Here is a 13,388-nt window from a genome sequence, read left to right as displayed (position 1 = left end):
AAGAAATTCCACAAATTAACTTTTAAGAAGGCACACCTGTTAATTGAAATGCATTGCAGGTGACTACCTCATAAAGCTGGTTGAGAGAATGCCAAGAGTGTGCAAAGCTGTTATCAAGGAAAAGGGTGGCTACTTTGAAGAATCTAAAATCTAAAATATATTTTGATTTGTTTAACACTTTTTTGGTTACTACATGATTCCATATGTGTTATTTCATAGTTTTGATATCTTCACTATTATTCTACAATGTAGAAAATAGTACAAAAATTAAGAAAAAATGTTGAATGAATAGGTGTTCTAAAACTTTTGTCTGGTAGTGTATATTTCTATAATTTACCTAAAGATTAAAAACAAGCTTTGCTTGATTTACAATCCAATACGTCAGTCCTTACCCGTCCTGCTGATAAGTGTGGGTCGGTTGTACTCGTGGATAGGACAGCTTATGTGAATGAGTGTCAAAGACAACTGCTTGACAACACCTTTTTCAAGAAACTCAGAAGTGACCCCACTTCCCAATTTCAGAACACTATATTTACTGTCCTAGATGGGTTTTTAAGATGGGTATTTATGTTCTGGTCAAATCACCAAAAAAGAACACGACTTTTTCGCTATTCAATACCCTAAAATTGCCACTTTCTATACTTGGCCGAAATTACACAAGAATGTTACAAAACCTCCAGGGCGCCCTATTGTAGCAAGCATTGATGCAGTAACAGCCCCTTTATCAAATTTTGTTGACTTTTTTATTAGACCACTAGAACAGCTCCCCTCCTTTGTAAAGGACACCAGCAGCATGATCTCTATTATTGAATCTCTTGATCCTCTCCCTGAGAATACTTTGCTAGTTACTTTTGATGTTGAGTCATTATACACAAATATTCCACACGAGGGCAGTATTGATGCCATGGAACATTTTCTTCTGCAACGTGACCCTAATGAACTACATTTACATTTTAGTCATTTAGCAGACACTCTTATCCAGAGCAATTTACAGTAGTGAATACATACATTTCATTTTCATTTCATGCATTTTTTGGGGGGGGAATCAAACCCACAAGCCTGGCATTGCAAACACCATGCTCTACCAACTGAGCCACAGGGAACTACCTTCCAGTGCCTGTTCTAAGCACCTGAGATTTACTATGCAATCTGACACATGTAAAATCAGTTTTCTTGATCTTTTGATTTGTGTGAGGACAATGACCTATTTACACTGACCTTTACAGAAAATCAACAGATTGTAACAGTTTGTTGAGGGCAGATAGTTGTCACCCGCTTCCCTTGAAAAACAGTTTGCCCTACAGCTGAACAATCAGATTTGGACAGAAATATGTTTGAGACGCAAAGAAAATTCATGGAGAGGTGGTAAAAAATGGTCAGATTAATACTGCCATAGAGAAAATTCAAAACAAATCGAGATGTGATCTCTTTCAAGGACAGTCTCGCAAAAAGAAGCATTCTTACTAATGTAACCTGCTATTCAATGTGCTCTGAACAAATTAAGGGAATCGTTCACAAACATTGGCACATTCTAAGATCCGATGACAGTATCGTTAATGTGTTTTCGGACCCTCCCTTGGTCGTATTCTCATGGGGCAGAAATCTCAGAGATCAATTGGTAAACTCTGATTTACCACCCCCAAATAGCCCTGTTCAACGTCTATTTGCGCCCCTACTGGATGGAAACTACAAGTGTAATGGCTGTGCTCAATGCAATGGCACTTACAAATGTAGATCCTTCTAACACCCCCAAACAGGGAAACAGATCCCAATCAAAGGTGTTATAACGTGCTCCTCTAAGGAAGTTATTTATCTTATAACTTGTCCTTGTGGTAAAAAATGATGTGGGTTAAACGAAGCGCGAATGAAAAGTATGAATCTCGGTGCATAGTAGCACCATTGGGTGCCAAAACTCAATGTACCCAGTTGCGGCCCACTTTTTGGAAGCTAAAGTCTCGATTTCGTCCCTACGTTATATCGGCATCAAATACGTCACACAATTTATTGTTAAAACGAGAGGCTGCCTGGATCTTTTACTTAAAGACCCTTGCTTCCTTCAGTCTCAACGTAGACTTTGATCTGATACCATTCTTGTGATTATTGTGATTTTGTTATTCATTGTAAATGTTTGTAGGCCTATGTAGCCAAATTGTATCTATGATCGTATGCTATCCATTCATGTTTTTTGTATGATCTATTTAAATCTGTAAATAATATCAAGTCACACCGGCCATGATTACAGACACTTGTGTGTGTGTCCTTTGACACTATATAAACTAGTGACCCGCAGTGTTTGTCATTATACCCTGATGAAGACAGCTTCTCTGTTGAAACGTTGGTTATTAGGTTATTCAATTATTGCATCTGAGCTCCTGGAGTGTGTGGCTCTTCTTCCTTGAACCAGAAAAAGGGTTCTTCAAAGGATTATCCTATGGGGACAGCCGAAGAACCCTTTTAGGTTGTAGATAGCACCTTTTTTTCCTAAGATTGTACTTTAAAAAAATATAACAAAAAATATCCAAATAATTCCTTCGAAATGTCGTTTGAATGTAATTGAAATACCTTACATAGTAATTGATCCCAGGGCTGGTAAATGCATGTGTGACAGAGAAAGAAATTAGATCTATAACATCCTGACAGAGAGATACATATAGTTGTGATTATTACACATTTATTCACCTCGATCCTCTGTTCTAGACATTCTAATTCTTTAATTTGTGATCTATCAAGGTCATTACATTGGTAAAAAGGTGCAGTGTACCTCACTACTGTTATTTTTCACTGTTGTTTTTTTATTTCTTTACATATCTATTGTTCACCTAAATACCTATTTTTTACATAAAAATTGCACTGTTTGTTAGTAAGTAAGCATTTCACTGTAAGGTCTACACCTGTTGTATTCAGCGCACATGACAAATAAACTTTGATTTGATTTGTAATGAAACAGGCAGGCAGAATGAGCCTGCAGCAGTCAGAGAATCCTGAAGCTTCTGTCCAGTAGCCTGCGTGGCATCAACTGTGTCACAAAAGCAAGTGTAGTGGTTTTTATATGTACCACAGGAGAACCAAAAAATGAAGAGCGACACCACGGCTGTCTTTTTGGCTTTTATGTCGATCTGCAATAGTATTGTGAAAAGACAGGACAGGAACACATCAGTCTCCAATGCACCATCTGACAAGTTGTTCTATACAGGAGCATGAAGAAAGGTAAAACACATATCCTCTCTCACATCCCCAATACATTGCTAGGTGCTTTCAGTGTTGACAGTACCAAAATACAACAACTAATGTACAAAAACACTGCAACACAAACAAGTTACGTGAAATCGCCTCTATCCCATTCAGACCTTAGAGGGCCAAAACTAAAATCTCCCATAATGCAACGCCAGCACCAGTTGGCAGCTCAGCTAATCGTCTGCATCACAGAAAGGCATGCTAGCTAGCAACAGCAGCACTTTTAGCACTCTGTAAACTATATTAATAACAACAATAAAACTCTGAAAGTTACATGTTTCAATAGTCTCAAACTCCCTTATAACAATATCTACAGCATTAACCTTGGGATGTTTTATTAATTTCACGTTATGGACTTCTACAAAGGAGTAATCTGCAACACATACCTTTCTCTCTCAGTGTTTTCTCGGACTGAGGAGAACGGGAGCTACGGGTAGTACCAGGATGTTCTATTCTAATAATTTGAAGTTTGATGGAATAACATTTTTCACTCTCCTACACACACACCCCTTCATAATTTCAGCAAACTTTAAGACATAAGGTAAGAGTTCTTCCTCCACAGGGGTAACCTTGACCAAGACCAAAGAGACTTTGCCAGGTATAAATATGCCCATATACATACAACCTATGACCCCCTAATAAAGTATTTCTCATTTCCTTAATCTACCCTCTGGCTTCTGTTTCACTGGGGTACTGTCACTTCAACAAAAGTTGATAAGGCTTGAATCAGGGCAGCTAGATGCTCTCTTTTGTCCGGCTCAGCAATCACTTGACTCATTGACTCTAAAAGTCTTCTGACCGGCTTCGCAACTCTTCCAGTTTGAGTTCTCAAGGTGCCTTCACTGGGTCTCAGGACTGTATCAGTGAACTCAGACATCTGGCTGTTTCTGCGCTCTACCTCTTTCTGGTTATTCATTCTCTTCTTAGTAGATCTTATGCATCCAGAGCCGCTGACTGATGAACTTCTACTGCTGATGCCATCTAGACTGCTCACTGACGTTGCTTTTCTACTTGTGTCAACTTCAGAGGGATCACTTGAATCATCACTAGGCATCTTTGAGGAGCTTCCTGTGCTTGAGCTAGCTGCTTGTCCGGAGATCATGTCCTTCCGTGGGCTTTAAGGATCAGCTTCTCTCATGTTTACTCCATCTTCCAGTCCCAAAGATTTTTGAGCTTCAGCTTCCATGGGCCCCTCAGGGTTCTGGCCCTCGAGAATCCAGACAGCAGTCCTTCGATCCTCTGAATCCTCATCCACATCGATTATACCGGTCTTTCGTCAATGCTGTCTGCGTTTATGTCCTCCTCTGAAGCAGTAGAGGCTACTGTGGACATCTCGTCTGTCTCTCCCACCGGCAGGAAGTCCACTGGCAGTATGAAGTTTCAATGAACTACCTTACTCTTCTTGGTAGTAGGATCTTCGACTCTGTAGATATGCACAGACGGGTCTTTCCAAGTGATCACATAGACCGCTGAATCCCACAAGTCGGCAAGTTTACCTTTTCCTCTTTCCTTTCGGTTTGACAAGAGAACTCGGTCTCCAATCTCCAGGGCAGTACCTTTCACTCTCTTGTTAAACTGCCTTGCTTGCTTTTTCTGAGCTTCAGTGGTGTTGGCCTGAGCGATCCTGACAGCCTCTCACAGGTCCTTTTGGAATGAGTCAACATACTCGTCATGAGTCAACAAGTCTCATGACGAGCCTTCCCTGTAGCTCAGTTGGTAGAGCATGGTGTTTGCAACGCCAGGGTTGTGGGTTCGATTCCCACGGGGGCCAGCAAAAAAAAATGTGTGAAATTGTATGAAATGTATGCATTCACTACTGTAAGTCGCTCTGGATAAGAGCGTCTGCTAAATGACTAAAATGTAAATGTAAAAAATGTCTTTGTTTTTCAAGTTACTTCCAAACATGATGTCCACTGGCAGCCGTGGAATTCGGCCGAACATCAGGAAGAACGGTCCTGACACTTGTATCAATTCTGCGATTAAGTGACTGTCAAAGTTTTGCTCCTTTGTCAGAGTGTATCCGCTGGGGAAACCCATAGACACAGAAGAACTGGTTCCATAACTTCTGGGCAACCACCTTTGCTGTCTGGTTCGGGCAAGTAAATGCATGTGCCAGCTTCGTAAAATGGTCTGTGATGACGAGTACATTAACGCTCTCTCCATCCCTTCCTTCTGTTGACCAGAAGTCTATGCACACCAGTTCTAATGCTGTGCTGGTCTGAAAAGATTCCAACAGTGCCCTAGCCTCTGGCTCCATTGTCTTGCCAACCACACAGCGCTTACAGTAGGAGACATACTTCTTCACTTCCCCTTCCATTCCAGTACAGAAGAACCTTTGACGTACCAAATGGAGTGTTCTAGTTTGGCCTTGGTGGCCGGCTTTGTCATGGGTTCCCCTCATAACGATGGCTTTAACCTTTCTAGCGCAGGCGTTCCACTAGCGACCCACCTCGACAACATCCGGTGAAATTGCAGAGCGCGAAATTCAAACTACAGAAATATAAATAGTTAACCTCTCTAGGGGGTGTGGGACACTACCGTCCCACCTGTCCAACATCCAGTGAAATTGCAGAGCGCCAAATTCATAAAACATACAAGTGTTATACATCGGTTTAAAGATTAACTTCTTGTTAATCCAACCGCTGTGTCAGATTTCAAAAAGGCTTTACGGCGAAAGCAAACCATGCAATTATCTGAGAACAGTGCCCAGCAGACAAATCATTACAAACAGTAACCAGCCAAGTAGAGGAGTAACAAAAGTCAGAAATAGCGATAAAATGTATCACTTACTTTTGATGATCTTCATATGGTTGCACTCCCAAGACTCCATGTTACACAATAAATGTTTGTTTAGTTCGATGAAGTCCCTCTTTAAATTCAAAAACCTCCGTTTTGTTGGTGCGTTTTGTTCAGTAATCCATTGGAACAAACAGACGAAAAATCTAAAAAGTACCATAAAAGTTCGTAGAAACATGTCAAACGATGTTTATAATCAATCATCAGGTTGTTTTTGTCATAAATAATCGATCATATTTCAACCGGACAATAGCTTCGTCAATAGAAAATGAAAAACAAGAAAGGCACGCTCCCGGTCATGCGCAGGACTCATGTCTGGAAATGTACATTGTCCTCTCATTGAAAGTGGTGTTTCTCCCGCATTTTTCTAAGTAAAATCCTGAAACAATGCCTAAAGACTGGCCACATGTAGTGGAAGCCATATGGATCATGAACTGGGTCATAAGTCTTTGTATAGTGGATAGGCTTTCAATGGAAAAACAGCCATTTCAAAATAATAGCACTTCCTGGATGGATTTTTCCTCAGGTTTTCGCCTGCCATATCAGTTCTGTTATACTCACAGACATTATTTTAACAGTTGTGGAAACTTTAGAGTGTTTTCTATCCAAATATACCAATTATATACATATCCTAGCTTCTGGGCCTGAGTAGCAGGCAGTTTACTTTGGGCACGCTTTTCAGCCAAAATTCCAAATGCTGCCCCTTACCCTAGTGAAGTTAACATTCATGAAACTACATGTGTAATACATCAAAATAAAGCTTAACTTCTTGTTAATCCAGCCACTGTGTCAGATTTCAAAAAGGATTTACGGCGAAAGCACACCACTACAACTTCTGGCTCATTTTTCCAAAAACCAGCCTGAAACTCTTTCTAAAGCCTGTTGACATCTAGTGGAAGCCCTAGGAACTGCAATCTGGGAGGTTTTTGCCTTATAATAAAAGTGACAGCCATTGGAAACAGTGGTAGGCTGATTTTTTTGGGGGGGGGATGGTTTGTCCTCGGGGTTTCGCCTGCCATATCAGTTCTGTTATACTCACAGACATTATTTTTTACAGTTTTAGAAACTTTAGATTGGTTCTATCTAATTCTACCAATTATATGCATATCCTAGCTTCTGGGCCTGAGTAACAGGCAGTTTACTTTGGGCACGCTTTTTATCCAGACGTCAAAATACTGCCCCCTAGCCCAAAGAGGTTTTAAGGGAGTCTAGCACCACCAGCTGGTACCTCTTCTTGACAACTCTGTCCTTAGATCTTCGGTAGAGGATCTCGTCCTTGATTTTGAGTTTATCCCAATGCATCAGCATTCTCAACACCTGGGCAGTCTCATGAGCCCGGGGATGTACTTCAAGTCAAAGTTGAAGGGGGCCAATTTAGAGACCCACCGTTGCTCACAGGCGTCTAGCTTTGCTTTCCTCATTATATACGTCAGGGGGTTGTTATCTGTTAGGACTGTGAATCTAGCTTTGAGAAAACTCTGTAATTTAAAAGCGCTATACAAATGAAAGTGTTTTATTATTATGACACTCACACACGTGTCGGTCTGTCGGACTGTCTTTGTCTGATTGTCTCTCCCTCCTCATCCTCCTCCTCTGTCTTTGTCTCTCCCTCCTCCTCCTCCTCTTCCTCCTCTGTCTTTATCTCTGGGTAAGTACAGGTGTTGCAAACATGACCTTATACTCCCTTTGTTTGATTCTCTACCCTGCCATTGATCAGTAAGCTCCCTTTAAATTTTTCTCCACCTACTCAGCCATTCCTCTCATACTACTCATCAACATCTCAATTTGTCCACTTATGGGTGTCATATGACCCTGTTGCACCTGTCACACCCTGTTTTTCTTCCTGTATCCAACCTCTCCATCAGCACCAGACGCTCAGCATATAAGTGGGTGTCCAAGTTGGTGCTCCTCATTCTACACATTATCCTCACATTATCCTCCTCCTCATTCTACTGGATTATCTGATTTGCATTATTCCAATAGTCATTATACTCACTATTGAACTTTGATATTTTTCCCTCTACTTGGATCAAGATGAACAAATTCATGTGGGGATGTGTGGCGCTGGTGGGACTCTTTGTTGTGGGTAAGTTGGTTTTATTCTCTCTGGGCAGGTTATTATTATTATTATTCATTGGACAAATTGGGGCTTGTTCTAAAAATACTTTTTTTGTAAATTGGAAAAAATGACCGTTAAAATCCACAACAGTTTTTAACTGATTATTTGTTTGAGATCATGACCATGAATGTGAAGACTGGAGATAAAGAAGAATGGGTGGGTAGAAAGTCAAGCTCGGTTGAATCATGCTTGCATGTGAGTGGAGTTGAGCAGTTGGAAATCTCGCTTATCGCTCATGGTGGTGCTCGCGCACGGCTTTGGACATCCTTTCCAACCAGCCTTCAACCGCTCAGCTAAAAACCGGTCCTTGCTCACAGAAAAGAAAACTGTGACTCCAAATTCGCTCCATTGATTAAAATCACAATTTAACCAACACCCATCTGTTTTTGCGACTACCTGGACCTACCATTTGGTTTTGAATTATTGAAACCAAACCATATGGATTTGAATGAAAAGTATTTGAATAAAAATGAAAACGTGAATGGAAGAAGCGCACATCATTTCAAATAAGCTAAATGTCATATTCTACAGCATATAAACACTCAAAATAGGTCAGGATCCAGACAGGGGGCCTAAGATGGAATGACAATGAATTATTTAGTCTATATTATTTATATTTTTTCAAAGCTATAGCCTACAAAAAAATATAGTGTGAATGTTTGCGAGTGCGACACAATCGGCTGGTAGGGACATTAACTTTGAATTTCCTTAGAATTAAATACAAATTAAATGAAAAAATGACATATTAGTGAGTTTGAATTCATTTTTATAATTCAATTTTAGAAACACGAGTTTGGCCGGTCTGTGGCATCAGGCTCATGCGATGGTGCCTGGAGAGAAGGCTAACAGCAGAGATTAGGTATGCCTAAAGGATTTCAGACAAAATAACCCAATCAAAACGGAAAACTCATTGAACATGGGAATATTGGGCCAAAATCAATTATGGCATATTGTATAGATAATATAACAAAAATGAACGAAACGTTGAAGAGATCTGATTTTCAGTAAATAAATACTTTGCTACAATGACACACTTAGTTATCTACCTACCTGGTTTCATTCTTTTAGCATGTGCACGTAGTAAGTAAACCATCATGCTTTCGGGATAAGTGTCTTTCAGATTCCACAATCATTATTTAGTTGTGGACACTACATCACTGCACTCCCTCTCTTGCTCTTGGTTATCATTTTTGTACGTAACCTAGATTTAGCAAGGAAAATATTTAGCAAACTCCATGATAATAGCTAAACCAAGGGGCTATAGCAGCACACAAGTAGACTTCAAATGCATGCTGGAGCGGAGAAGGCTGACGCTCCGGCCTTTGGGAATCTTGCTCTGCGCTCCAGTCAAATTGGGCATGCTATATTCCTCGCTATGCTCCAGCTCAGCTCCACTCATACTCCGGTGGCCATTGACCTCGGATCTGGCTGAAAATATGTAAAATATTGACCAGATCCGAAATTAGGCTATATTTGAGGATGAAAATAAATATCCTCAATAACTCAGATTTGCTCAGCGAACTTGCAGTTTCACACGCCAATGATCTCGGGAATAGACACAGCTGTATTTGAGCAAGGGAGAAGTGTTCAGGCAGACTGTTATGACACATCCACTGGAGAAATGGGATCAGCAATATGTTGCTATTTCACAGTGGCTCCTTAATGACACCGACAGTGTATTTGCATTTTGGAACATCAGAAGTACAAAGATTTCCAATGGAACGCTGCATTTGCCTTGCAGCATTGCGTTCTGTGGGGTGTATACCTTGGATTTATTGACAGATATTGTAGCAGAAGGTGAATGTTGAACTTTTGTTGCACACATATCCAGATGATGCTGAGTACCATTTTGCTCTAACACTATTGGCGTGGTGGTTACAGCGTCATTGCTGTAACCACCAGATTTTTGGTCCCTAACTACATTTTTGTTAACAAACTTCAAGCAGGTTGGAGAACACTTGAGTTCCAGTGAAGAGATTGCTTTTCAGTTAACCTGAATTAAATTGCCAGAGAATTTCCAGAGAATTACATTTTCATTTCTCTACCATAAGTCGCCTGCAACCTCGTTTTAGAGAATTTCGCAGTACATCCAACCGGCCTCACAACCACAGACGTAACCACGCCAGCCCAGGACATCCACATTCGGTTCTTCACCTGCAGGACCGTTTGAGTCCAGCCACATGGACAGCTGATGAAACTGAGGAGCATTTCTGTCTCTAATGAAGCCATTTTGTGTGGAAAACCCATTCTGATTGGCTGGGACTGGCACCTCAGTGGGTGGGCCTATGCCCTCCCAGGCCCACCCATGGCTGCGCCCCTGCCAAGTCATGTGAAATCCATAGATTAGGGCCTAATGAATTTATTTAAATTGACTGATTTCCTTATATGAACTGTAACTCAGTAAAATCATAGAAATTGATAATTGTTGCATTTATATTTTTGTTCAGTATATTTACGGATAGTCAGGGGCACACTCCAACACTCAGACATAATTTACAAAAAAAACATTTGTGTTTCGTGAGTCCGCCAGATCAGAGGCAGTAGGGAAGACCAGGGATGTTCTCTTGATTAGTGTGTGAATTGGACTATTTTCCTGTCCTGCTAAGCATTGAAAATGTAATGCCTACTTTTGGGTGTCAGGGAACATTTATGCAGTAAAAAGTACATTGTTTTCTTTTCGGGAGTATAGTGAATTAAAAGTAAAAGTCAAAAATATAAATATAAATTGTAGATTAAAGTACAGATACCCCAAAAAACTACTTTAAATAGTACTTTCAAGTATTAGTACTTTACCACACTGCCTACTATCAGACGTCACCAAATGGGAACTTTTAAAGGACAACACTCCACTAAAAGTGTTTTTCAGTCCAAGAATAGGTTAACTCTGGGTGTATGGTTGTACAATCAACAATTTAAAGTAGTCGAAATAGAGTCCGTCAATTCATTCATTAAACTTCCAGGTATTAACCTAATATTTATGTGGCTTTACACTCTTATTTCTGTGCTGGACTGGACTGAACAAAGAAAGGAAGAAAAAAATAATGATGTCTATGTTTGTACATATAGTGTCATGATGACAGCAATCTTATTTGTTTCTCTCCTGTTTCTTCTCTCTCCTCATTGCTCTCTGTCTCTCCATTATTCTCTCACTCCATCTCACAGCCGAGTCCCTGAAGTGCAACACATGTTCTGTGGGGATGGCCAGTTTTTGTTTTATTGGTTCAACTGCAGAATGTAGCACCTCCGAGCCCAACTGCTTCACCGCACAAGCAGGTACCGACCCTGTCGTTTCGTCCAAGTAGAACGCTACAATAAAAATAGGTCATTGAGTTACTGTGTAATTCTAGGTTATTACTGTGTAATTATTTTATAATTACTGTGTAATTCTCATTTCAGAATGTCATTTATCAGTTAATATCTAGTAATTTTTGTACTGTAAAATAAAGTGCTACCCAAACAAAAACGACCTGTAATTACAATTGTTCTTCCTTCTTCTTCCAGTGTTCAACGCCACTAACATCCTGAATCTCAAGCGCAAGGGTTGCATGGCGACAACTTTATGCAACACCACATCCACTGGTAGCATCCTGACAGCCGACTACACCGTCTCACAGACCTGCTGCAGCACCGACCTGTGCAATGGGGCCGTAGCCATCCAACTCCCTCTCACTGTGGCCCTTGGTGCTGCCCTGGTGGCCATCTGGAGCACTTTCACTTAAACAAACCCTTCACAATAAGGAGACCTCCTCCATAGGTTTCCATTGAAGTGTGTTGTACTTCTTAAAAAGCACAATATACTGAAACTGGTGTTATTCTGGGAAAGACCGCAATGTTTATTCAGGCTAGTTTCACTAAACTTTAGTTCCAAGTACCAACTCAAACCGATTTGACCTCTAGGCTAAACAACGACCTACTACAGCATCGAAATGAACAGTTCATTCAATGTCACTGTATTTATATTGGGAACATGTCTGTGTGACATAAATACTTTTTAATGGCATAAATTCTCACTCGTGTCACTATCAATTATCATTATCTAGCAAATTTTTATTTTCCCAAGTGAGTATGTTACACCGTACTCTTTTATAAAGATAACTTTTCTCTGTATTCTATGTACAATAAATAAACATACTACACTTAAAAAAATATCTACTACTACAAGACACTACATTGTGTGTGTGAAATGGTTGAACAAATAATAAAATAAAGACTAAAAACTTTTAACTCACTTTTTGACTGAGCATTCCAATGTGACATAAATACTGTCTGCATTCCTTTCTCTTCTATTCCGACAAACATCCTCTTCGCACCCTCATGGAAGACAATAAAACTTGTTACACTTCATTATAGTAGCCTATAATCAAGTCTCCTATCATGTATGACCCTTAGCAGGAAACTGGAATTTCCCACATTCATTTATTAGTAATCTTTCCTCACCATGCTCTAAGTCAGTGGTTCTCAAAATGTAGGCCCCCCCCCCCAACAAATTACACATTTATAATTTTTTTCAAAGGAGCTCAATTTTCACAGGGGGGGATTTTCCCAAAGCTGGAAGGGGGGCCCCGAGTGAAAAGGTTTGGGAACCCATGCTCTAAGTGAGCACATTTTGAGCAAGACTCATTCATTAGGGATTAGGCCTACGACTCCTATTGAAAATAACAAACACTACCCTCCTACAAGAAGATGAAGACTAACATTTTGATAGGGCTAACTGTCCTGGTGGTCTTCATAACAGTGGGTAAATCCTATCAGATAATTTGTTGCTATGGCAATATTCAAAGACAGACACAGTAATAGGTTGTGATTTGATGAGTTTTGATGATTTAAGGTTTCATCACAAATTCTGTACTCTGTGATTGTATTTTCTAAGGCTATAAATTGTTGATGTGGGATTATGGTACACTCCCCTACATATGTGTTTGGACAGTGAAGCTAGACATTTTTATTTGGCTCTAAACTCCAGCATTCTGGATTTGAAATCAAATGTTTCATATGAGCCGACAGTACAAAACGGCACCTTTTATTTGAGCGTATTTTCATACATATCTGTTTTACCGTTTGGAAATGAAAGCACTTTATGTATCTAGTCCCACCATTTGAAGGTGATAAGTATTTGGGCCAATTCACTTATGTGTATTAAAGTAGTCAAATGTTTAGTTGCCTATTTGATCCCATATTCCTAGAATGCAATGACTAGATCATCCTTGTGACTCTACTAACTTGTTGGATGCATATGCAG

The 13,388-nt window shown here is 40.1% G+C and overlaps 1 protein-coding gene across 1 annotated transcript; it reads left to right on the top strand.

Moving 5' to 3' along the window:
* The first annotated feature begins 7,852 nt into the window (after nt 1-7,852).
* Nucleotides 7,853-12,377, top strand: LOC106570062 (protein Bouncer). The gene is made up of 3 exons (XM_014142012.2): nt 7,853-8,116; nt 11,312-11,422; nt 11,651-12,377. The coding sequence occupies exons 1-3, from the start codon at nt 8,065-8,067 to the stop codon at nt 11,866-11,868; spliced, it is 381 nt and encodes a 126-aa protein (XP_013997487.1). The 5' UTR covers nt 7,853-8,064; the 3' UTR covers nt 11,869-12,377.
* Nucleotides 12,378-13,388: the final 1,011 nt, after the last annotated feature.

Source organism: Salmo salar, chromosome ssa14 (assembly GCF_905237065.1).
Source record: "Salmo salar chromosome ssa14, Ssal_v3.1, whole genome shotgun sequence".
Lineage (NCBI taxonomy): Eukaryota > Metazoa > Chordata > Actinopteri > Salmoniformes > Salmonidae > Salmo > Salmo salar.
The sequence above is the reverse complement of the archived record's forward strand: the minus strand, read 5'-3'. Positions and strand labels throughout refer to the sequence as shown.